Source organism: Monodon monoceros, unplaced genomic scaffold (assembly GCF_005190385.1).
Source record: "Monodon monoceros isolate NGI ecotype Baffin Bay Population unplaced genomic scaffold, NGI_Narwhal_1 Super_Scaffold_21, whole genome shotgun sequence".
Lineage (NCBI taxonomy): Eukaryota > Metazoa > Chordata > Mammalia > Artiodactyla > Monodontidae > Monodon > Monodon monoceros.
In genome coordinates, this window is record NW_021703778.1 from 169,414,507 (window position 1) to 169,439,576 (window position 25,070).

A 25,070-nucleotide genomic window follows, 5' to 3' on the forward strand; every position below is an offset into this window, starting at 1 on the left:
GCACTATCATTGGCTTCAGGAATAGAGAATTTTAAAATAGCATAGACTCCGTTTTCAGAGCAGGGAGGGCTCTCAAAGGTGATCTGTGGTTCTCTCACTGTGCGCACAGGCAGCGATGCCCAGAGAAGCCAGCAGGCTCACCTGATCTCGAAACAGGGAGCGGCCCAGGCCTGCAGTGCCTCCCTGCTCGGGGCCTCAGTTCACCAGGAGGCGTGCGTGCTTGCCGTCACAGGGAGCCCTTTCAGAGACACCTGTCCCACCTCCGTGGGCCGCAGGGGGGCCGAGAAACTCGCGGCGGGTGCGGGGCTGGGGTGCAGCGCCTGTCGACTGCCCGAGAGGGTGCTGACCGTCGAGTCCTGCCTCTCTCTGCAAAGCTCAGGGACCCTGGGTACAGCATTTCGCCCTTCTGGGCTTCGGAGAATGTGAGTATATTTTTATCTTCACCTCTCCCACCTCGCTGGTGAGGCTGTTGTGATGACTGAGAGTGTGAAACCCACTTCTTTAAGTGCAGATCGCTGTAGAAGCATTAAAGGGTTCTAAGGGTCAGAAATAGACGGCCAGCTGCCTGCTTCTTCCTTTGCCTTTTTCCTTCTCCCCTTCTCTCTCCCTCCTCTCTCTCACTGCTCCAAGTCTGTGCTGCTCTGACTAGGACTCAGGTTTGTCCTCCAGCATCAGTCAAGCTACTGCCCCAGCCCATTGTCCTTCATGCTTTCCCTCTGCTGCCCAGGTGTAGACCTGTACAGGCTATGACCTGGGACACCTGTCTGAGGTGCTCGGTCACGGGAGACCGGCGTTCAGGTTCCGGCCCTTCCACTAGCTTGCTGTGGCCTTTTGGACGAGTTGCTTCTCCTCTGCAGGCCTGTCTCCTTTACAGCAGGCCTGCTCAACATTGGCACAGTCGACATCTGGGGCCAGGTAACCCTTTGTCGGGGAGGCTGCCCTGTGCATTGTATTAATAGGGTATCTACAGCATCCCTGGTCTTACCTGCCAGGTGCCGGTAACCTCCCTGGTTGGGAGCCACTGCTTTATGGTACAGTAAGGGTAATAGTAAAATCATGGCCCACTTTTGCAGATTATCTCGTGCATCATATAAAATAAAGAGAGTGAGGTATTTTCTAAAATCTAGTGCCGTCTTCTGCTGCCTTAATACCCTGTTCATGCCATATCTTCACAATCGTCGTTTCTAACTGCCCAGCCTGGGAATGGACCCCTCCTGAGCTCTCGCATCACCCTGTACTTTCCCATCACTGTGCTTGCAACAGTGTGTTATATCTGACTGTCTGGACTGCAGGGATGTATTTTATTTTACTTTATATCTATGAAATTTCACATGGTGCATGCCATTTAATGGGTGCCCGGCACGTGCTTGTTAAATGAGTAAATCTCTCCCTTAAGTACAGTGCTTTTCACTTTTCCTATCGGTCATCTCCTTTGATCCCCACCAGAACTCTGTCTGCTAGAAAGGACTGGGGTTATTTCTTCCCTTCTGTAACTGAGCACACATCAGAAAGGAAGAGGTGGGACTGTCCGCCTCGGCCCTGTGGCGACTTCCTCCTGTCCCGCACCCTTGCTTGGGGAGCTTGGGGAAGGAAGGGGCTGGCAATAAACTGAAGCGTTAGCTACTTTTCTGCTTTGTCCTGTCCTGGGTATATTGGTTAATACTAAATCATTCAGTGCTGTTTGTGCTCCTTGTTTGTCTGTGTTGATGGTTACTCGATGGAATGAATTATGGAATGAATCAGTGAATTCCCGGAATGCCCTGATGCTACTGTGGGCACTGATGACGTTAAGTAGTCTTGACAACTTTTTCCTCCAGCCGTAGCCTGAATCTCATGAAAGCCAGGTCTACTTCCAGCCTAATTAGAGTAGTAGGTCACCCAGAAGCAGCTCAGAGCAGACCTAAAATCTTCAGAAGAGCCCTGTCTGATTTGATATGATTTTTTTCCCCCATCTTGTCATTGAAAAAAAGTGTTGAAATTCCAAATGTAGGATTCCTTTCTCTTTAAAGGCCTCTGAGACGGTGAGCCTGCGAGACTGAAAGCCCAAAGGGTCAGAAAAACCCAGGAGACGCTATATATACAGCAGGAGGCACCGGGTTACTGAGTCTTCAGCAAATACAGTGTCGACTAATAATTTGACAAGCAGTAAAAAGCAGTCCTGGACAAAGCATCAGGAGGCTTGGTTTACAAATTCAGTTCTGCAGCCACTGTTTGGAGACCCCGGGCAGATCTCTTTCACGTGGCCTGAGCCTCTTCCTGAGGCCATTAAACCCGAAGACAGAAACAAGTCATTTGTTCAAAAATAGAGTTGTTGGGCCACCTTTGGCAACCATGCCAAATCAGCGGCAAACAAGTTATTCAATCCGGTCTCCTATAAAGCAGATGTCCGTTGCACTTAAGATTGCTTGGATGGCCCACGTCAAAACAAAACAGTCTTTCCTGTGGCTTCCCCCTCTGAAAGCAGGAAGCATATCTTGTCCGTCTCTGGGCTCCCAGCACATAGCACGGTGCCTGCTTTAGCCACTGGTCCTAATCATCTCCCTAAAGATCCCGTAAAAGAAGTACTCCGTCTTTCCGGTGAGCTCCACTTCGTAGGTCCGGAGCTAGTGTTCACATTTTCCTTTCATCTCTCCAGGCTAGGCAGCCCCAATTTTCTCAGCCAGTCCTCACGTGTTATGATTTCTCTTTGCCCCACTATCTTAGTCACCCTCTCAGAATGTTTCCAGGTGGCCAGTACCTTTCATATTGCAGTATCAAAAACTGATCTCGGGGCTTCCCTGGTGGCGCAGTGGTTGAGAGTCCGCCTGCCGATGCAGGGGACGTGGGTTCGTGCCACGGTCTGGGAAGATCCCACATGCTGCGGAGCGGCTGGGCCCGTGAGCCATGGCCACTGGGCCTGCACGTCCAGAGCCTGTGCTGCACAACGGGAGAGGCCACAACAGTGAGAGGCCCGTGTACCGCAAAAAAAAAAAAAAAATTGATCTCAATATTCCATGTGTGGTCCAGCCTGGAGAGGGCATGGGTTACATACTCCACAGCCTGTAGCACAAAGATAAATGAATCAAGTACCTAATCACTGTTTCTGATTCAGGTTCTGAGTTCTGATGTTGAGACACGTGTGAGATACCAACAAGCTTGCCTTGTGATTTTGCAAGATGACTTAGAGACATGTTGGACACTTGGGTGGAAAATCCGGAAATAGGTCCATACAGATTTGTCAGTTGATGTTTGACAAAGGTGCAAAGGCAATTCAATGGAGAAAGCATTGTCTTTTCAACAAATGGAGTTGGAACAATTAGACATTAATCTGCCAAAAAATGAACTTTGATCTAATCCCCACACATTATACAAAAGTTACCTCAAGATGGTTGCTAAATCTAAATGTAACATACAAAACTATAAGAATTCTGGAAGAAATCTTGAGACAACCTTCATGAGCTAGGGTTAGGCAAAGGGTTTGAGACATGACAGCAAAAGCAACCATTCGTAAAAGAAGAAAAAGAGAGATGAATTGGACTTAATCAAATTGAAATAATTTTGACAAGGCAGGAGACAGACTTGGAAAAAATAATTGCTCATCCCAAAGGACTTGTCTTCGGAATGTATAGAGAACTCTCAAAGCTTAACAGTAATAAAACAGCCTGATTTTTAAAAAATGGGCAAAAGACTTGAATAGACATTTCACCAAAGACGATATACAGATGGCAAACAAGCACATGAAAAGGTACACAGCATCATTAGTCATTAGAGAAATGCAAATTAAAATTACAATGAGATACTACAACGCACTTACTAGAATGACTGAAATGAAGAAAATATTGACAATGCCAAATGCTGGTGGGGATGCAGCTCTCCTGCATCGCTGGTAGGAACAGAAATGGTACAGCTACTCTGGAAAACAGTTTGGCAGTGTCTTATAAAGTTAAACATATAACCCAGTAATCTCACTCCTGGATGTTTACCTTATAGAAATGAAAACTTACATTCACGTAAAAACCTGTGTGTGTGTGTGTGTGTGTGTGTGTGTGTGTGAGAGAGAGAGAGAGAGAGAGAGAGAGAGACTGTTTACAGTGGCTCTATTTATAACGGCCAAAAACTGTAAACCACTCAAATGTGCTTCGGCTTACTGGGTAAACAATTCGTGGTATATCCGTATAATGGAGTACTACTCTGCAAAACAAGAAAAAAGAACCAAATTATTTAAGAAACACAGTAACTTGGATGAACCTCAGACGCATTATGCTGAGTGAAGGAAGCGTCCTAAAAGGTTACATACCGTAGAGTTCCATTAGTATAGCATTCTATGAAAGAAAGCTATAGATCTAGAGAACAGATCAGTGAGAGCAAGGCGGGGGGTGGGGGGGAGGGAACGTGTGACCACTAAGGGACAATGGAGGAGGTTTAGGGGGTGATGGAACTGTATCCTCTGATTGCGGTGGTGGTTACTCAGATCCATATGGATGTTAAATTCACTGAAATGAAATAAAACCAAAACCAAGCCAAACCAAAAGTTCTGAGGAACAAACAAACAAAAAGCTCCAGTTTGGATGATAAAAAATGGTTCCTCATTATTGTGTTCCTTTGGATTTATTTGATTTATAGTTAACCCAAACTACCTAATGTGTCCTTCTATCTTCAGATGATCATTAAAACCATTGGAAATCACTGAAAGGAGGCAGAAGGCTTGGAAACGTTAAAATACTCAACATATAGCTTGAGGTATGAATTGTTCTTGGGTTAGGTTCGTAGGCTTCCCTTGAAGCCTGAGCATAATTCAAGTTCATAGGCATTGCCTTGAAGCCAAAGAGCACATATACTGCAACTGCTGGATTCTGGGGAGGTCTTTTTAGTCAAGTGTCCCCTTGATTCATTTTATATTCTCTATATTCTAGAAGGCTGAAATAACTTGAGGGTTGTCACCCTACGTGAGGTCCTTTCTACTCGGTATTGTTTCTGATGTGAGCCAGAATGGTTTTCTTCAACAATCTCAAAGTCCCACTAATTCATAATCCATTTGGAAGCATTATATTCGCTACATTTAGGGTTAGTTTTTTTTGTTGTTTGTTTTCGTGGGGTTTTTTTGGTTTGTTTTTTTGTGTGTGTGTGGTATGCGGGCCTCTCACTGCTGTGGCCTCTCCCGTTGCGGAGCACAGGCTCCGGACGCGCAGGCTCAGCGGCCATGGCTCACGGGCCCAGCCGCTCCGCGGCATGTGGGATCTTCCCGGACCGGGGCACGAGCCCGTGTCCCCTGCATCGGCAGGCGGACTCTCAACCACTGCGCCACCAGGGAAGCCCTTGGGGTTAGTTTTTAATCATAGCTTTATTCAGACATAATTTACATACCATAAAATTCATCCAGTTCAAGCGTACTGTTCAGGGGTTTTAGTATATTCGGCTTTGCCACTATTACCACAGTGAATTTTGGAACATTATCGTCACCCCACAAGGAAACTCTGTACCCATTAGCAGTCCTTTCCCATTTCCCCCAGTCTCTTCCCCCGGCAACCACCAATCTACTTCTGTCTCTATGGATTTGCCTGTTCTGGGCATTTCATATAAACGGAATTGTATGATGTGTGGTTCTTCGTGGTGGGCATCTCTCCCTTAGCCTGACGTTTTCAGTGTGCCTGATTGTTACACTGGCATCCCTTTTTGAGATGCTAAGTTGCACGAGTCCCTCTACAAAGCAGGGCTCATTTTAGTCCATCCCCGCATTATACCTGACGTGGGTGTAATGGAAGCAGCGCTGGACCATGATAAATGAAAATTGTGACCCCTTATTCCATACAGACATTTTCCCCAGCATGAACAATGGTTCTCTTTGGGGAGAGAGGACCAGAGGAGAGGAGAGGGGCCTTAATTTACTTTCCATATCTTTCTATAGTTAGAGTTTTCTAACTTTAAACAAATATAACTTTAGAGCAAGGAATAGCTGAGTGGAGAGCTAATGCCTCCCACTTTATTTACTTTGTATCTCTCTGTTTTAAGAAAGATCTAATAAGTCATATGTTTCTAAAATTTCACTGGGATGGTTTATTTAACTATTTCTCCTCATAATTTTTTGGTTACTTTACATAGTTGAAGCTATATTACATATATATGTGCTCATGATTTTTTTTTGTATTTAATATTCCTCTGGATCCTTAATCATGTTTTTCTCCTTAAATTGTATTTGTGTGATATTAAAATTGCTAATGATGTTCTCTTTATATTTGCCTTATAACTTTTCCATTTATTTATTTTCAATCTTGACGTATCCTTTTGTTTTAACTGTCTTGTGTTGACTCCATAACTCTGGTTCTTATTTTTTTTGAAATCCAACAAATCCCCGTCTGTTAACCAGTGACTTTAACCCACTTACGGTAGGTCATGACTATTACATTAGCACAGCCATCTTCAGACTGGGGCACATTCATTCCTGGGGGTGTGTTAAGACTTCCTGGGGCTACACTGGCAAAGATAGCTTGAAGGGAGTAAGTTCCCTGAGTTCCCAGTTCTGTGTGCCTGTGCTATGCTGGCTCCCCTTCCTCACATCACCTCTCATGATTCCTCTCTTCTCACTGTGTGGAAGAGAGGCGTATCGCCTGCCCTTTCCAAATCTTATGAAGATTCATTGCCTCAGGATATAATAACCTTCAGTAGACCAAACAGAGGAATAATTTGAGAATGCATTGGCCTTGAAGGAGAGTCTCCTGAGAGCAGACCAAAGAAAGCATCTATAGAAAATACCAGGGGCTTCCCTGGTGGCACAGTGGTGAAGAATCTGCCTGCCAATGCAGGGGACACGGGTTCAAGCCCTGGTCTGGGGAGAGCCCACATGCTGCGGAGCAGCTAAGCCCGTGCGCCACAGCTACTGAGCCTGTGCTCTAGAGCCTGTGAGCCACAGCTACTGAAGCCTGCGAGCCACAACTACTGGAGCCCACACTCTTTAGGACCCACGTGCCGCAACTATTTGAGCCCACGTGCTGCAGCTACTGAAGCCCACGTGCCTAGAGCCCGTGCTCCACAGCAAGAGAAGCCACCGCAATGAGAAGCCCACACACCACAATGAAGAGTAGCCCCTGCTCACCACAACTAGAGAAACCCGCGTGCAGCAATGAAGACCCCATGCAGCCAAAAAAAACATAAGTTTAAAAAAAAAGAAAATACCAAAGAGGGGAGCTCTTATTTCATCTAGGCTGCCAACGTGTGCAAAGTGCCGTGCCTTATACGTGTAGCTCTCTGTTCTAAAATTAAGAATTCTCTCACTGTGCTGTGTATAAGCATGTTAGAGTTCAAAAGTTAGTCAAGGACAGGACTTCCCTGGTGGCGCAGTGGTTAAGAATCCGCCTGCCAATGCAGGAGACACGGGTTCGAGCCCTGGTCCAGAAAGATCCCACATGCCGCGGAGCAACTAAGCCTGTGGGCCACAACTATTGAGTCTGCACACTCTAGAGCCCGCGAGCCACAACTACTGAGCCTGCGTGCCACAACTACTGAAGCCCGCACACCTAGAGCTCATGCCCCGCAACAAGAGAAGCCACCGCAATGAGAAGCCCGCACACCGCAACAAAGAGTAGCCCCTGCTCGCTGCAACTAGAGAAAGCCTGCGCGCAGCAACAAAGACCTGACGCAACCAATAAATAAATAAATAAATGTATTAAAAAGAAAAAACGTCAAGGGCTTCCCTGGTGGTGCAGTGGTTGAGAATCTGCCTGCTAATGCAGGCGACGTGGGTTCGAGCCCCTGTCCGGGAAGATCCCACATGCCACGGAGCATCTAAGCCCGTGTGCCACAACTACTCAGCATGCGCACCACAGCTACTGAGCCCGCACGCCACAACTACTGAAGCCCGCATTCCTAGAGCCTGTGCTCCGCAACAAGAGAAGCCACCGCATAGAAGCCCGCGCACCGCAACGAAGAGTAGCCTCTGCTCACCGCAATTAGAGGAAGCCCGCGCACAGCAACAAAGACCCAACTCAGCCAAGAAATAATAATAATTAATTAATTTTTTTAAAAAAGTTAGTCAAACTTTTTCTGATAGAAAGTAAAACTGATTTGGCCGGATGGTTTGATAGAGCAAGCAAGTTCTACCAGTTAAGTTTTATGGCAGACGTTTTTCATAAATTGAAAGAACTTAAGCTTACATCTTAAATTGCATTTATAAATTTAACGTATTTAGTGCACATATACCATATATGATGTTTCTAAATATTAAATCCTTCGCAACCATCTACACTTCCTGTGAAAAATTATACATGTTGCCTTAAAAATATGCAGCAGGATATATAATTTTCTAAATATTTCTAGAAGGTACATAAGCAGAAAAATTGGGTGACCAGAGTAATACACTGATTTCTGCTGTCTTAGTCTGTATTTCTGTTTTTAATGCTTTTTTCTCCTTGTTTTTTTCCTCCCGCCCTGCCTTCTAGTATATTATGTATATTGAATTTTCCTAAATTGAATTGAAAGCTGTAAATTCTATTTTTATTCTCCTGTGCTGCTCCTGACTTACTGTGACCCATGCTTGCCCCTCTTTCATCATCATTATTGTTCTAAGGCTTGTCAGTGTCTGCGCTTCCCTCAGCCTTTAATGTTCTCTGACCTCCCTCTGTGCCTCATCGGCAGTACTCCCCCACCCCCCCAACACACACACACACACACACACACACACACACACACAAGTTGGTGTATCTGGAATTTTTGTTCAAAATTATAGATACACTTCCTTAAAAAATGGTTACTGATTATCATTGCTTATTCAAACATAAATTAAACCTCAGGCTATAAGAAGCTTCACTAGATTTTTGCCCCGCCCCCGTAATTTTTCTAACTATTTTAAAAAACCCTTTTAATCATTCTGCAGTCTGCAATCCAGTGATATTTAGTACATTCACAGTGCTGTGCAACCGTCACTACTATTTAGTTTCAAAGCCTTTTTATCACTTTTATCAAAAGGAAACTCCGTACTCATTAAGTAACCTCTTCCCATACCTCCCTCCCCTCCCCTCCATATTAATTATATTTTTAATGGGGTTTTTTTTTGATGTCTTGACATCTTTGGGGGGCCTTGCTGGCTGGGGAGAGACTGCCCCTCCCAGGGCTGGCTAATTCCTCTAGACAGTAAATTTGTTGGTGGGTCCACCTTTCATGTACAGACCAACCAGTCTGGAGTCCATACCCTCAGCCACCCCCTTTATCTAACTCACACACCAGGCCAGTATTTCCCCTGCCCTAAATCAAGCCTGGGACAGGTACCAGACAGCTAGGGACAGCCCCTGGGCCCCACAGCCTGCTGGAATTATTCAAACCAGCCAATTCTAATCTGTTTACCCTGCTCTGCTCTTCCCACGGAAACTCCAAGAAGGGCTGTCGCCTCTGCCTTCCCCTTGCTCCTTCCTGCCTCCTAACCAACACTGGTGCTTTCGCAATCCCAAACCTCTTGTTTCAAGGGAAACTGTCGGTAACGTTAAACTTTTCTTAGAACGGCATTGTCGTCACTCAGTCACCTTTATAAATGAAGATCCAGACACAAATGACCCTCCTCACCCCACCCCGCCCCGTGACAGCACTAATCTGTGAATTCTGGATATCACATGTAAATGGAATCATACAGTATGTGGCCTTTCATGTCTGGCTTCTTTCACTTCGCATAATGATTTCAAGGTTAATCTGTGCTGTAGCGTGTGTCAGTACCTGCCTCCTTTTTATGGCTGAATAGTATTCAATTATATGCTCCCATTTTTTATATCTTATTTCTTCCATCGTAAATTTTCTTTTTTTTTTTTTTTTGCGTTACGCGGGCCCCTCTCTGCCGTGGCCCCTCCCGCCGCGGAGCGCAGACTCCGGACGCGCAGGCTCAGCGGCCATGGCTCACGGGCCCAGCCGCTCCGCGGCATGTGGGATCCTCCCGGATCAGGGCACAAACCCGCGTCCCCTGCATCGGCAGGCGGACTCCCAACCACTGCACCACCAGGGAAGCCCTCTAAGATCTTATACCTGAAAGTACATTTCCCCCGCCCCACATTTAAATAATGGTTTAGCGAGGTATGAAATGTGAGTATCAAAGTTTTTCGTCCAGTATTCTGAAGCTAATATCCTGTTGTCTTACTGCAGCTAGGATATAGAAGTCTGTTCTGATTTTTGTTCTTTAATTGGTCATCTGATTTTACTTGGAAAACTTTTTAGAATTTTCTCTCTGTCTGATTTTTTTTAATTAATTTTGTTTGATTTATTTCCTTTTGGCTGCATTGGGTCTTCGTTCCTGCACGTGGGCCTTCTCTAGTTGTGGCAAGCCGGAGCTACTCTTTGTCGTGGTGCGCGGGCTTCTCACTGTGGTGGCTTCTCTTGTTGCAGAGCATGGGTTCTAGGTGCATGGGCTTCAGTAGTTGTGGCACGCGAGCTCAGTAGTTGTGGCTCGCAGGCTCTAGAGCACAGGCTCAGTAGTAGTGGCGCACGGGCTTAGTTGCTCTGCAGCATGTGGGATCTCCCCAGACCGGGGATTGAACCTGTGTCCCCTGCATTGGCAGGTGGATTCTTAACCACTGCACCAGCAGGGAAGTCCTAGTTGTTTGATGTTTTTGAATATTATTATAATCCTTGTGTGTGCACATGCACACTTACATTTTTTACTTATCAATTCTGTTTGTCACCCTGTGAGCCTTTTCAGTCTGAGGTCTTACATCTTTCTTGAATTCTGAAAAGTTCTGCCATAATTTTTGCAAGTATTTCATCTCTTTGTTTTTCTTTCCTTCTCAGATGCCTTTTTCACAGAAACTGGTACTTTTCTGCTGTCCTCCTCTTTTTCACTTCCTGATGTGTCTAGGTCAGTTCTTTGACCTGATTTTGTGTTTTTCATCTCTCTCAGTTCTTCTGCTGAGGCTATGCATTGAGTTATTTCAACAATTATATTTTTATACTAAAATATTGCTTGGTTCTTCTTTCTCACTGCTTATTCCCACGTCATTATTAAATCTTTCCTTATATCTCCAGTAACTTTTATCATGCTTATTAAATTTTCAAATTCCGTTTCCCATGGTATAGGTTTTCTAAAGGAGAAACTCCTGTGTGTTTCATTTACTGTTACACTGCTCTACTACAATACTGCTTCACTTCCTACTTTATTTTTTTTTGTTTTAGTTTTATTGAAGTATAGTTGATTTACAATGTTGTGTTAGTTTCTGGTGTAAAGCAAAGTGATTCAGTTTTGTTTTGTTTTTTTTCTTTTTCAGATTCTTTTCCATTGTAATTTATTACAAGATATTGATGTAGTTCCCTGTGCTATATAGCAGGACCTTGTTGTTTATCTATTTTATGTACAGTAGTTTATATCTGCTAATCCCAAACTCCTAATTTATCCCTTACTCCCTTTCCCCTTTGGTAACCATAAGTTTATTTTCTATGTCTGTGAGTCTGTTTCTGTGTCGTAAATAAGTTCATTTGTGTCATATTTTAGATTCCACATATAAGTGATATCATATGGTATTTGTCTTTGTCTGACTTACTTCACGTAGTATGTTAATCTCCAGGTCCATCCTTGTTGCTGCAAATGGCTTTATTACATTTTTTATGGCTGAGTAATATTCCATTGTGTATATATTACCACATCTTCTTTATCCATTCATCTGTCGATGGACACTTAGGTTGCTTCCATGCCTTGGCTATTGTAAATATTGCCACTATGAACATTGGGGTGCAGGTATCTTTTCAAATTATGGTTTTCTCCGGATAAATGCCCGGGAGTGGGATTGCTGGATCATATGGTAACTCTATTTTTAGTCTTTTAAGGGACCTCCATACTGTTCTCCGTAGTGGCTGCACCAATTTGCATCCCCATCAACAGTGTAGGAGGGGTCCCTTTTCGCCACACTCTCTGCAGCATTTATTATTTGTAGACCAACACTGCTTCGCTTCTGACACCGGATGTGTGGGGTTTTCACACATCAGGCAGTTCTGCAGTACCAGCTGGGTGTTCTAAGTTTAACTCAATTCTGATGCTGTTTACCTGGAGATAGCATCAGATCCCACAGGTTAAGGGCTCTGTCCCACAAGGCTGTTCCTCCCCCTGCTTCAAATGCCAATCACAAATTCAGGTTATTACCTGGGCTTCAGACCAACTGGCTATTAATTGGAGGCTCCCATGCCCCCTTCCTGGGGTTCAGTTAATTTGATAGGAGAGCTTACAGAACTCAGGAAAGCAGATTATTACAAAGGATATTAAAGGATACGAATGAACAGCTAGAGGAAAAGATATCAAAGGCAGGGTCCAGCAGGGTGCTGAGCGCAGGGGCTTCTGTTCTCACGTTTAGGTTGTGCCCCCCTCCCAGCTTGCGGATACATTCTCTCCACCCACCTGGAAGCTCTCCAACCCTGTCCTTTTGGGAGTTTATGGAGGCTTCATTAAAGAGGTGTGATTGAGTAAATCATTAGCCATTGGTGACTGAACTCAGTACAGTAAGTCCCCTACATACAAACGAGTTCCATTCTGAGAGCGCGTTCGTAAGTCCAATTTATTCTTAAGTCCAACAGAGTTAGTCTAGGCACCCAACTAACATAATCGGCTATATAGTACTGTACTGTAATAGGTTTATAATACTTTTCGCACAAGTAATACATAAAAAAACAAACACAATAAAACATTTTTAATCTCACAGGACAGTACCTTGAAAAGTACACTAGTCCAGTACAACAGCTGGCATACGGGGGCTGGCATCGAGTGAACGGGCAAGAAGAGTTACTGACTGGAGGAGGGAGAGGAGGTGGGAGATGGTAGAGCTGCAGGATCATCAGCAATAGGAGACGGAGGGCCAGCTGCAACGTCACTCACGCCTGACGTTGATGGAATGCACGTTTGCATCTTTGAAAGTTCACAGCTTGAAGGTTCGTATGTAGGGGACTTACTGTATCAGCCTCTCTGCCCTCCTTGGAAGTTGAGGTCAAGGCTGTGGGTTGCAAGTTACAACCCTCTAATCACATGGTTGGTTCTCCAGGCAACCAGCCCTCACTCATCCTTAGGGGCTTTCCAAAAGTCACCTCGTTAACATTAATTCAAGGGTAGTTGAAAGGGGCTTGTTATCAGTAACAAAAGACATCAGTTTCACTGTTATCACACAAAACTCTTTCAGGAAGTGAAGACCAGAGGCCAAGTATTATAACAAAGGATGCTTCCATTCCTCTTACACTTTGGAAATTCCAAGGGTTTTGAGAGCTATGAGCCAGAAACAGGGACGAAGACCAGATACATATTTCTTATTATATATCACAGGTTTCTTCATTAGTTGCCTTTCTTTTAAGTCTTTTTTTTTTTTATAGTGCTTACACTTCTCAGAGATATTATCATTATCCCCTGTGAGTTCATCATTGTTTCCTTGGAACATTCAGTTGCCTCGGCCGGTCCTGCTGATTTATGCTGCAGGTGAGTTGGCCAGGATCTTAGTCGGGATGGAAGTTCCTTGGGGCAGAGGACCGTGGTATTATGGGCAAGGCTCAACCATTCCCTTTCCAAATGCTGAGATTTGAAAAACAAGGCCGTACCTGTCCCCTCTCTGTACCACTAATAATTCCTGTACTTTTTGAGTCCCAGTCTCTGCAGCAGAATAGCTTAACAAACATTCTGAACACCCAGTATGTACCAAGAATTGTGCTGGGTACAGGTGGTTATAAAAGATGAATAAAACATGGTAGCCCTTACCTAAAGGACAGTGATCTGTGACAACTATTGATAATGCTGTAAAATGCTGAAGAAACACAGCAGCAGGAATAATTTTCTCCGGGGGCCTGGAGGGCATTAGACACCTCACTGAAGAGGCGATATGTAAGTTGGGTCTTGAAGGACAAATCCAAGTTTGACTACAGTTGGTCGTGAACCTTGCTAGTAGGTTTTCATAACATGTCAATGATGTTAACTAATTCTGTGTAGCCGTTTCTCTATCCTCTTTTTCTCTACTCCTAGAACACAAGGACCTACTGCCCAGAACACTTTGCCTCTTTTTAACACAAATTCTCATGGAAAGCCAGTATTACACAAGCATAATTTTTTTCTGTACTTCTTAGTCAAAGACCCTTTTATGCTGAAATATACCACTGAGGCAGAGTAGAAGAGCGGTTAGTCTCTTTAAAGAAAAGGAAACTAAAATCCACAGAAGGTGACTTCCCCAAGCCACACAGCAACTAGATGTTAACTAGATCCCCTAAGTAAGGTGTCTTTTAGTATAGCTTCGTGATTCGTTGTCAACCGTTCTGCTTCCTTTTGGGATCTAGCCCCATGGAAAACACCTCCTTCAAGTCAATATAGTTGTTGTTTATTGAGCATGATCAAGGGCCAAATGCTTTAGCATTTAATATCCTGTGTGAGATTTGGTGCCCTTCTCTTTCATTTGTTCATTCATACATTCATTCGTGCAACTAACATCTACCCTGTACCTACTATATCCTAAACAGTATACTAGGTGCTGAGCTCAATTCATAGGAACACATTATAGGGTGCTACCTTAAACGACATTTCTTAACTCTCTCACTAAATTGCTCTTCAAGTGTCAACAGCCCCTATCCTGTTTTTCCAATACTTTCTATTTCCCTGACACAGTTGATGTAGGAATTGGTGGTGTACCTGCAGCCCATAGTTATTAATATAACCAGTCCTTTCATTGAACAGATGAGGAAGCCAGGGTCGAAAGTGAGGAAGTGAATGCCCAGGGACATACAGCGTGCCAATAATAAAGCATGGGCTGGAGTCCATGTCTCATAACACCCTGTTCATAAATCTTGCCACATTTCTTGCTCCATCTCATAATCCTACTCAAGGGCTGTATTAAGCCAGATGGTAGAGTTTTTAAAAAATGCCCCCAAAAGATTCACTCTTACCTGTGACCTACTTACTGAAACCAAGAAAAAGCAGTAGTAACACGTTTGGAGGACAGAGGAAATGAAGGATGAAAGTGAAAGGCACATTTCTCACAGTGAGGACATTTACACTGAAACTAGTATCTTTAGGAAATGCTCAGGAAATGAAAAAGAACACCCTTTAGCACTTTAATAATCATAATCGACTTCTGCTTCTGGCCGTGACAGAGTATTTGTAATAGACTTGTCATCCTGACAAAAACGACTGTGAAACTGAGCAAAATATACAAAATTCCTAACTATATGAAGGATATTGAAACTCAGACAAAATATTAAATCCTGGCTGTTTTCAGGCATTGAACAGGCAGCACAGCACTCTGAGTGGAGAAGCACACATGATAAGCCCCACGTGGCTCTAGCTTTCTACCTGGAGTCTCTTTCTGGTCTTGGCACAGAATGGTGGAACCCAATCTAAAAGTTGATCTTAGTGAGCGGACGAGTCAGTTGTTGGAATTCCAAGCTACTGAAATAGCTGGATGTTGCAGGGCAAGGAAATAGGGAAGAGGAAGCCATGTTGAGTTTTGTGTAGGGAATTCACTTGGGGTTGTTGGCTAAGGGCTGGCTGTGCATGAGTAGAATGGCACTCTCCGTGAGACCTGGCACAGATTCCCTTCTGTAGGGCTAAAAGCTGAATGATGATGCCAGAGGTCATGCAGTGCTGGGAAATGCTGGAGATCCCTGTCCACCTGAATGAAGAGACCTCACTGAGCAGCACCTAGGCATGCAGTTGAGACCCCAGAACAGCTACGCATTAGGAGTAAGGACTATGCCCTTGAGTAAGGGACATACCCTAGGGCTAAATCAAAATGGAAGTAGAACTTAAGAAAGAATTAATCCAAGCTTGTTAACAATAAAAGGACATGCCAATCATTTACCTAACTGCCAGGACAAACTCAATACCTTTAAAGGAAGACAGCATAGCTGGGACTGTGCAGTGTATCATAACTGCAGTGTATCATAACGGGAGGGAAATTATATAGAGAGGATTATATGAATGACGGCTGACTTCTCATCAGATACCATGGATGCCAGAAGACAGTAGAACAACATTTTTAAGGTGCTGAAAGGGAAAGAAAAAAATCTCAGAATTCTCTATTCAGAAAAAAAAAGTGCCTTTAAGTATGTAAGCAAAATGAAGACATTTTTCAGATAAAAGAAGAGTAAGAGAATTTATTGCCGGCATACCTGATGTACAAGAAATGCTATTGGCAGTTCCTCAGGCTGAAGAAAAAGGATGCCAGGCAACTCAGATGTTTAGGAAAGGATGAAGGATACTGGGAAGGATAAATATATATGGGTAAATATAAAAGACTTTTTTCCATAATTAAAAAATACAAACACACATACAGCGTTCTATTGAGATTATATAATGCATAGGACTACTATACCGTTAAGGGTGGGAGTGGATTTATGCAGTTATAAAGTTCTTACATTTTACATGAAGTGTACAATATTAATTCTAAGTATACTGTACGAAGTTAAGAATGTATATTTTAATCCCTAGAAAGACGTCTAAAAAGTAATGTAAAGAGGAATAGCTAAAAAGTCAATAGAAAAATTAAAATGGAATTCTAAAGGGTATTTAGTTTACCCAAAAGAATGCAGGAAAGGCACAACAGGGGAACCAAAAACAAATGAGGTGAACAGAAAAGTAGCAAAATGGTAGATCTCTACCCAATCATATCAATAAATTAAATGTAAATGGACTAAATATTCCAATTAAAAGGTAGAGATAGGGCTTCCCTGGCGGCACAGTGGTTAAGAATCCTCCTGCCAATGCAGGGGACACAGGTTTGAGCCCTGGTCCGAGAAGATCGCACATGCCGGGGAGCAGCTAAGCCTGTGCGCCACAACTGCTGAGCCTGCGCTGTAGAGCCCGTGAGCCACAACTACTGAGCCCGTGCGCCACAACTACTGAAGCCCGTGAGCCACAACTACTGAAGCCCGCGCACCTAGAGCCCGTGCTCTGCAACAAGAGAAGCCACCGCAATAAGAAGCCCGCACACCACAGTGAAAAGTAGCCCTGCTCGCCACAACTGGGGAAAGCCCGTGCACAGCAGCAAAGACCCAACACGGCCAAAAATAAATAAATATATAAAATAAAATAAAATGAATAAAATCTATCTTTAAAAAAAAAAAGGTAGGGATGGATATGTTCATTAACTTACTTGTGGTGATTATTTCATAACATACATGTATATCATGAGCCAAGGAGTACAGGTAGCCTCTAGAATCTGAAAAAAAGGCCGGGAAGTTCTTCTCCTTTAGAGCCTCCAGAAGAGACTGTATCACTTCCAACACCTTGAGTTGAGCCCAGTGAGGCCATGAGATCTATGTCAGATGGCTGGCCTACTATTATCTTACAAAACTAAGGTAATAAATTTGTGTTGTTAAAAGCCATAAGTTTGTGGTAATTTGTTATAGCAGCAGTGGAAAACCAATAAGGATGGAAGAAGATATACTAGGTAAATAGTAAGCGTAAGAAAGTTCCAATGGCTACATTAATATCAGATAAAGTAACCTTAAAGACAAAGAGCGTTACCGGCAGTAAAGAGGGGCATTTCATACTGATCAAAGGGTCAGTTCATCCGGAAGATAGAATAGTCTTAAAAATATAGGTACCTAACAAGAGCTTCAAAATACATAAAATAAAAATTGGCAGAAATACAAATCCACAATCATGTTTGGAGATTTGCCGCTCCACGGCATGTGGGATCCTCCCGGACTGGGGCACGAACCCGTGTCCCCTGCATCGGCAGGCGGACTCTCAACCACTGCACCACCAGGGAAGCCCATGTTTGGAGATTTTAACACCTTTGTCTCAGCAATTGATACAACAATTAGACAAAAATAAGTCAACAATGACAGCAAACCAATAAAGACATAAGATCCGAACCACCCTTTTTTTTTTTTTTTTTTTTAATTCATTTATGGCTGCGTTGGGTCTTCGTTGCTGCATGCAGGCTTTCTCTAGTTGTAGTGAGCGGGGGCTACTCTTCGTTGCTGTGCGCGGGCTTCTCATTGTGGTGGCTTCTCGTTGCGGAGCACGGGCTCTAGGTGCACGGGCTTCAGTAGTTGTGGCACGTGGGCTCAGTAGTTGTGGCTCACGGGCTCTAGAGCACAGGTTCAGTAGTTGTGGCACACGGACTTAGTTGCTCTGCGGCATGTGGGATCTTCCCAGACCAGGGCTCAAACCCGTGTCTTCTGCATTGGCAGGCGAATTCTTAACCACTGTGCCACCAGGGAAGCCCCGAACCACACTTTTAACCACCTTGACTTAATTGACATTTTTAGAAAAATGCACCCAGTTTCAGAACACATCTTCTTTTCTTGTGCATGTAGTACATTCACCAAGATGGACTACCTGCTGGACCATCAAACAAGTCTCAGTAAATTTAAAAGGGCTGCAGTCATACCAGGAAGAACCAAAGAAGAAATTCTAAGTATGTTCTTTGACCACAGTAGAATTAAATTAGAAATAAATAATAATAACAGAGGTAAGATAACACCAAATATTTGGAAATTAAACAAAATATTTCTCAATAATCTATGGATAAAAGAAGTCAGGGAAAAACAGAAAATATTTTGAACTAAGAGTAAATGAAAACCATAATATGTCAAAGTTTGTGGTTTGCAACCTGAAGCTGTGCTTAAAGGGAGATGCGTATCTTTGAAATCCTTTGAAAATGCACTTTCAGCCTTCAGCTCTCACTGCCTGTGCTTTCAGCTCTCTAGTTAGAAGTGATCTTTCTTTTGTACTGTTCTCGGTGTAGCTGTTTTCCACTATATCAATAATAACATCTTAACACATCAACTTGCTAACCTGTCAGTCTCTTCCTTTCCAACCCGCAAAAACCCTTTGAGGGCAAGTAACTGCTGTTCCCATCAATGTTTTGTCTCTAGTTTCTAGCACAGTGCATGACACTTGGTGGGTCCTCAGTCAATTTTGAATGAAAGATTGGGAATGGACCTTATCTTCATGAGGACCCTGTGGAGACAAGCAAACTAAGAATTATTAGCCCCATTTTACAGCTGAGAAAACAGAAGCCCAGGTTCCCTTAATGAGCCAGTGACAAGGCCAGGTTTCCATCATTCCTCAGAAATTTTCCTTTCGGGTCCTAAGTTGCTGACAGAAACATCACCATTAGTGAGAAGCGTCTCCCCAACAGAAGTGTAGAATTTATACCGGGGTAAAACTAAAGCCTTCACGAGCTATAACCTCATCATGTCGTCTTTTATTCTCTGGAGGATGGACCAGGGCACCTTTCCATGAAGGCTTGTAGGAAGCCCTCGGCGCTGGGCCTCGGCGTCCTGACCGGTGAGGGAGTCTGGCCCTTGACCTTTCAAAACGCCCTGCCCGGCTGCGACCTCATCCCGGCCCTGCAGAAAGCGCTGGAGCTGGAGGCTGCAGCCTGGCGCTTTCAGGCAGCCCACGCTGGTGGGTCTGTGCACCACGAGCTCTGTTTCTCTATTTTCTACTGAGGTTTCAGTTCTCAACTGGGGTTTGTTTCTCCGTTGCCTCTGGTTCAGCTTCCTTTTCCTGTTTGGTTTTAAGTAGAGTCTAAAAATCAAGTTGCTGCCTTCCGAGGGTCTGTGCCCTCTGATCAGCTGGCCTGGTGGGAATACAGGACTTACCTCCTCGGGTTCCCTGTGCTACAGACGTGCAGCCATGGCCACAGTGTGAGTACGGGGACCAGAGGGGAGAGAGGGACGTCAGAGAAGACCGAGAATCACGGGGACTGTAGAGATCTCCCCAGATCCCCTGGGTGTACCGATGGGGAGACCGAGGACCCAGAGGGCAGAGGACACTCTCACGGTCACACAGCAGGTTATGACGGAGCCTGCCCCCTCCGTCTGCTGGCCTGTCCACTACACTGGCCTGTGTCCCTGGATGCCTGTCATCTTTAATGGCTTTTTTTGTGTGTGTCAGAATCACTTCCTCAGAAGTCAGATGCCTGCCTCGGATGGTAGAGGGGACTCTGAACTATCTGAGGGGACTGGGGCTTGGCTGAGAGGTGCTGTGGACGGGTCCTGGCTCTTCTGTCAGAATGGCCTGAAAGCATCAGGGGGTTTTCTCTGAATGCTGGGCACAGAAGGAGGAGCTGGGGTGCCTTTTGTACGAGTTGAGACCTCATGGGCTGTCACAGCAGAACCCTGACCTTTTGCTTGAGAGACTTGGGACTGACTTTAGACCGCGGATCACTTAGGCTGCTGCGGTTTAGCACATGTGTGGGCACCAGCCGGTCTGTGTCCTGAACTGGTCATTGTGAGCGCCCTTTCCAAAGGTGAGATTACAATTCAGACATGATTTCCCCCTGCCCTGCGACCCCGTAAAATACTGTGGCTCGTAGGACAGAGCTTCATCCTCTGGGATTTGGGGCATTGACTTGATCGGCTCACTGCAGCTTTGCATCTCAGCATAAATTATAATCCCTCCCCTTAAAAATTACTTCACAGTTCCCAAACTGCTGTTTCACCAGTTTTCTTGATTCTTTCAGCCGTGTTGGGTGGTTAGCTCAGGAAGGGGGCATCACTGCTGTTCTGTGGGCGAGGAGGCCTGGCCTCTGATCGGCTGTGGCCCTCGCTCAGGGTTGCATGGCTGGTTGAGGAGGGACTGGAAGGAGAACCACCCAGAACAGCTGCGTCCAGCTTTTCTCCCAGGATGCAACACGGGCTCTCTAGGAGCATTTTGCAGGGAGTTATGACAGCTGACACACAGTAAGTGGGGCCCGTCTGATGCTTCTGGTCGGCAGGGGAGCTTTGGAGAGGGCGGCGCTCTCGCGCCGTGGCGCGGCCTTGGGCAGGCTGCCGGAGCCCCTTCCTCCAGGCGCTGGCAGCTCTCAAGGCCAGGGCCGCAGTTGGCCTTCCCTGCTCCTTTGCAGCCAGTTTCCTATCATCCTTGAGCTCTGGAGGACTTGTGGGTGGAGCTGCAGCAAACAAGACTTTCCGTTTCAAAGGCTCGTTAGCTTCCAAAGTGGGCAGGCGCCAAAGTCATTACCTGCCGGAAACTACACTGAAAAGCTGAGTCTACTCTATCCTGTCAACTACTGACTGCAGAAAATAGTATCAGAAGTAAACCAGGCGGAAGCAAAGCAGTTCTTAAAAGTCTTTTAAAGTTGTAGAAATCTTAGGAGTTTCCATCTTGAAAGCAGGTTGAGACCATCTACAGTAGATCACCTGGGTTAGTGGTGCTTCAGGCATCTTACCCTCCACTTCAACCAGATCCACTCTCTTTTATCTTTTTAAAGTACTCCTCGATATTTCTTTGAGGAAAAGAAGTTGTATTGTTGCTGGTGATGATGATTTTGAAATCTGAAAACTACTTATTTAGTCCAGCTCTGAGGTATACACAGTTGGGGAAATTGAGGCCCAGAGCTGGGGCAGAACTTGTTCTTTGGTGAGTGAGTTAGTGGTCCAGCCAAACCAAAACCCAGGTTCTCTGCACCCACCCTCTCCGTACCAGGCTGCCTGCGCTCACGGTGCCAGCGGGACCGCACGTACAGCAGCTGTGAGAGCCGTAGATGGTTTGCTTTCCACATGCTGACATAACAGAGATGTGGTTGCTGGATTCCTAGGTCACCGTGGTTCCTGTGGTGGGGATGGAAAAGGCCTTCCCATCATGAAAACGGGTCAGTCCCAGCTCCGGCCATCCATCAGTCAAGAAACATTTTCTGAGCACTCAACCCTGGGCTGGGACCGGGGAGTTCTCCTGAGCACGTGCCGGCGTATAGCACGCTCTCTCTGGCATGATTTCGTTTAATGCCTACGGCGGTCCTGAAGGTAGCAAGTATTGCTTTTATTGTTCCGACTTTATAGCGGAAGAAACCACGGTAGAGAGGCAGGGAGTAAGTTGCCCAGGAAGTGAGAGACCCGGGCTGGAGCGGGTCTCCTGATGCAGACGCTCTGCACTCCTGCCCCTGAGCTGGTCGAGTGGGAAGGCGGCGTTCTCAGAAATGAAGGAATCACAGGTCCTTAGTCCGGTGCAGTGTAGACCATGGTGAGTGTAGACAGGAGGCGCGGCAGGAGTTGAGAAGTCGGGGGCTGCCAGGAGGTACTTCAGGGAGAAAGTGGGGTCTCAGGTAGACTCGAAGGATAGGGGTGAGTTGTACTTTTATTATTTTATTTTATTTTTTTTGGCTACTCTGGGTCTTAATTGCAGCATGAGGGATCTTCGTTTTGCCATGTGGGATCTTTTTAGTTGCAGCATGCCGGCTCTTAGTTGCGGCATGCGAACTCTTAGTTGCGGCATGCGTGCGGGATCCAGTTCCTGACCAGGGATTGAACCCAGGCCGCGTGCATTGGGAGTGCAGAGTCTTACCTACTGGACCACCAGGGAAGTCCCAGGGATGAGTTTTAAAAGGGACCGAGGGGCTGCTCTCGGTGCCAGGGAGACAGAGGGAACAAGACAGACGTCCTGAGACTGCACTAGGGGCAGTAGGAAGCGGGCGCACAGTCAAAAAATCGTGGAGAAGCGGAAAGCCCAGCTAGAGCGACGGCAGAGGTGGAGCCCTGCTCACGCCCGCTGCAGCCTTCACCCCCCGACCTGCGCGAGGGCACGAGGCAGCCACGCCAGACCTGAGCGTGAAAACATGAGGAGGGACCACACGGGGAGGGACAGCGAGGGGAAAGACCTTGAGACGGGAACAGCTTGGTGCATCCAAAGGTCAGGAAAAGAACGGGGAGGCTGAAGCGACATAAGGGGAGAGTGAAGGGAGGTGGGGCGGAGGGGCAGCCAGGCCTCATCACGCAGAGCCTGGGAGCCCGGAAGGAGTCCAGGCTGTGTTTGTCGTGTCACGAGAAGCCTTTGGAGGGGGTTACGCAAGGGGAAAGACATCCGATAGAGCTTCAAGAAAAGTCACTCTGGTCACTGAGTGGATAAGGGTCTGTAGCGCGACAAGAATGGAGGCAGGAAGGCGTCGGGGAGGCTGCTGCAGTCACGCAGGTGACAGGCCACGGTTGGGACCAGTGATGGAGCCAGTGGCATAGCGGGAGAGTGGCCAGATTTGGGAGGTGCTGTGGAGGTCTAGCCTCTGGGACTGCCTGCTGGATCCAGCTGGATCTGGAGGAGCCAGTGGTGGGAAGGAGGGAAGTGAATCAAACCCAACTCGGGCGGACTCGGGGAAGGCCGGGTGCAAGCCTGCGTACTGGCTGGGTCGGTGGGGGTTAAGCCGGTGCAGGACGGCTTCCAGGGAGTGTTGGCTGAACGAGGCTGCACGAAGCGGGAACTCAGCGCGCCACGGCGGCGGGAGGACCGCACGCGTCAGTGATGCGTCTGCCCCTTCCTGGTGCAACCGGGTAATCCCAGCCCCTTCCCTCGTCTCCCTCTTGTCCTTACCGTGCTTGCTTGCTTGGTTTTCCAATGCACTTGTCACCTTCTGCCGTATTACATGACTTTTTAATTTGTTGTTTGTCATCTGTCTCCACCCCACAAGGATGTAGGTTCAAAAGTGGGGGGTTTTTTGTGTTTTGCTGACTATAGTGTATCCTCAGTGCCTAAAACAGTGCCCAGCAATACACATTTATTAACTTGCTGGAATTAATTAACTACTTGCGTTACGATACTGGAGATGGCTGGGCCACCGACGTGCCAGCGGAGCTCCGCAGTGTGGCCTGTTGGAGCAGCGGCCAGGAGAGCAGATGTTCCGTGTGTTCTCAGCTCGTGATGGAGCCAGGGCTCCCTGTGCGACCAGTCGGTAGTCAGCTGCCTGGGCACAGCAGTCACCACTTATTCCACAGCCCTTCAGAGCTTGAATAAGCAAACGTGGAAGAAGTCCCACGGCCTGGCCACCCCACGGTGCCGCCCAGCCCACACCCTTGCCTCTGCTACAGGGTTTGGAAGACCGTCTCTAAGGGCAGCTGGTGTTTCCTTTGACATCTTGTCCTCACAGGCGAGTGTGAGTTCCGGAAGCTCACAACCAAACGAGCCCTCAGAGATCATGCTGTGCGTTTGCTGTCCCGGGAGGTGTAGCCCAGTCATTTGAAGATGTCTTGAAACTTCGCTGTCTTCTCCTATTCAAAGAATCCAGTGTCTGCAGTGGAGAAACACTCCCATAACGACTCTAAGTTCTTCTCATGGGAGTGTGTTGTGTTCCCTGGGCTTCCTGAGGCAGGAGATGGTTGAGAGCTAGTCTAGACTTTGACGCCTGAACCCTTAAAAGAGGAAAGTAGCAGCAGTACCTTTTTCTGAGTGTTACATGCCAAGCACTGTGCTAATTATATTGATGTGATTCGACATGTGTTGTACTTGACCCTCATCCTCGGAGGTGTTACGTTGCTGTTCCCATCTCACTGGTAGAACGGGGTCAGCAAAGGTAGCTTGCTTGCTCCAGGTCACACTGGTATCACTTGGCAGAGTTGGGCTTTGAAGCCAGGTCTCCTGTGTTTTCAAAAGCTAAGCTTAGCTGTAGCCTCTCGAAGGAACTTGCCCAGAATGACCGTCAGAGTTAGAATCAAGGCTCCTAATCTCTGTCTTTCTTTGTAGTCTCTGATTTTCCACCGTTAATAGCATGGGAGACGGGAGACCTCCTCAGCCCTCCTGTGGCGCCCACGCGTCTCTCCGTCAGTCATCTGTTCATTCACCACCTCCCCTCCCAGCCTAGAGCTGTTCATGGGCAGGGTCTGCGTCCGCCCCCATGGCCAGGGGATGGCACGCACTCATTCTGATGCGAATCTGAGCCGAACCGCCCCGCCGATAATCAGGGGTGTCAGCCGAGGCTCAGCCGGGTCTCATTCCCAGGCGATTGATTAACTTACCCTCGGGGATGCGCGTACCGCCCCAGTCCTTGGCCCAGCCAGATCTCTACAGCTGTCCCAAGGCCGTGTTGAAACCTGTTCCACTCCCACAAGTGATCAGAGGCACAGACTCTGGGGACACAGGCATAGAGTGGAATTTAAATATGTTTGAAGTTGGAGCAGTCCTCGTGTGCACATGGCCTGTCAGATGGCTCCCCAAGGGAAGGGCTGCGTCGGTGGCCTCGAGAGAAAGTGTGGGAAGGGGTTGAGACAGGTTCAGTCTAAGGATGTCAGGCCCTCTCAACAGTTGGTTGGAGTGTTTGTTCCAGATTCCACTAGACTTCACAGAGAAGTGGAGCCAGCTGTCCAGGCATCCGGGACACTGGCATCAGAGCAGAGAAAAGGCAAACAGTCTCTTTTTTTTTTTTTTTTTTTTTTTTTTTTTTTTTTTTTTTTTT

General features: G+C 46.3%; 1 protein-coding gene across 8 annotated transcripts in view; it reads left to right on the forward strand.

The window, feature by feature from the left end:
- Positions 1-25,070, forward strand: part of EVL (Enah/Vasp-like) — a 165,158-nt gene that overhangs the window by 66,382 nt on the left and 73,706 nt on the right. The window contains exon 1 of one of the 8 annotated variants that reach the window (XM_029237760.1): positions 19,386-19,560. The exons of 3 other annotated variants lie outside the window; for them this stretch is intronic. In XM_029237760.1, coding sequence (XP_029093593.1) covers positions 19,550-19,560 — 11 coding nt within the window. In that variant the 5' untranslated portion in view covers positions 19,386-19,549. Of the gene's footprint in view, positions 1-19,385; positions 19,561-21,555; positions 21,878-22,102; positions 22,544-25,070 lie in introns of those variants that run through there. 4 more of the 8 variants (XM_029237764.1, XM_029237757.1, XM_029237761.1 and 1 more) reach the window with 4 other exon arrangements.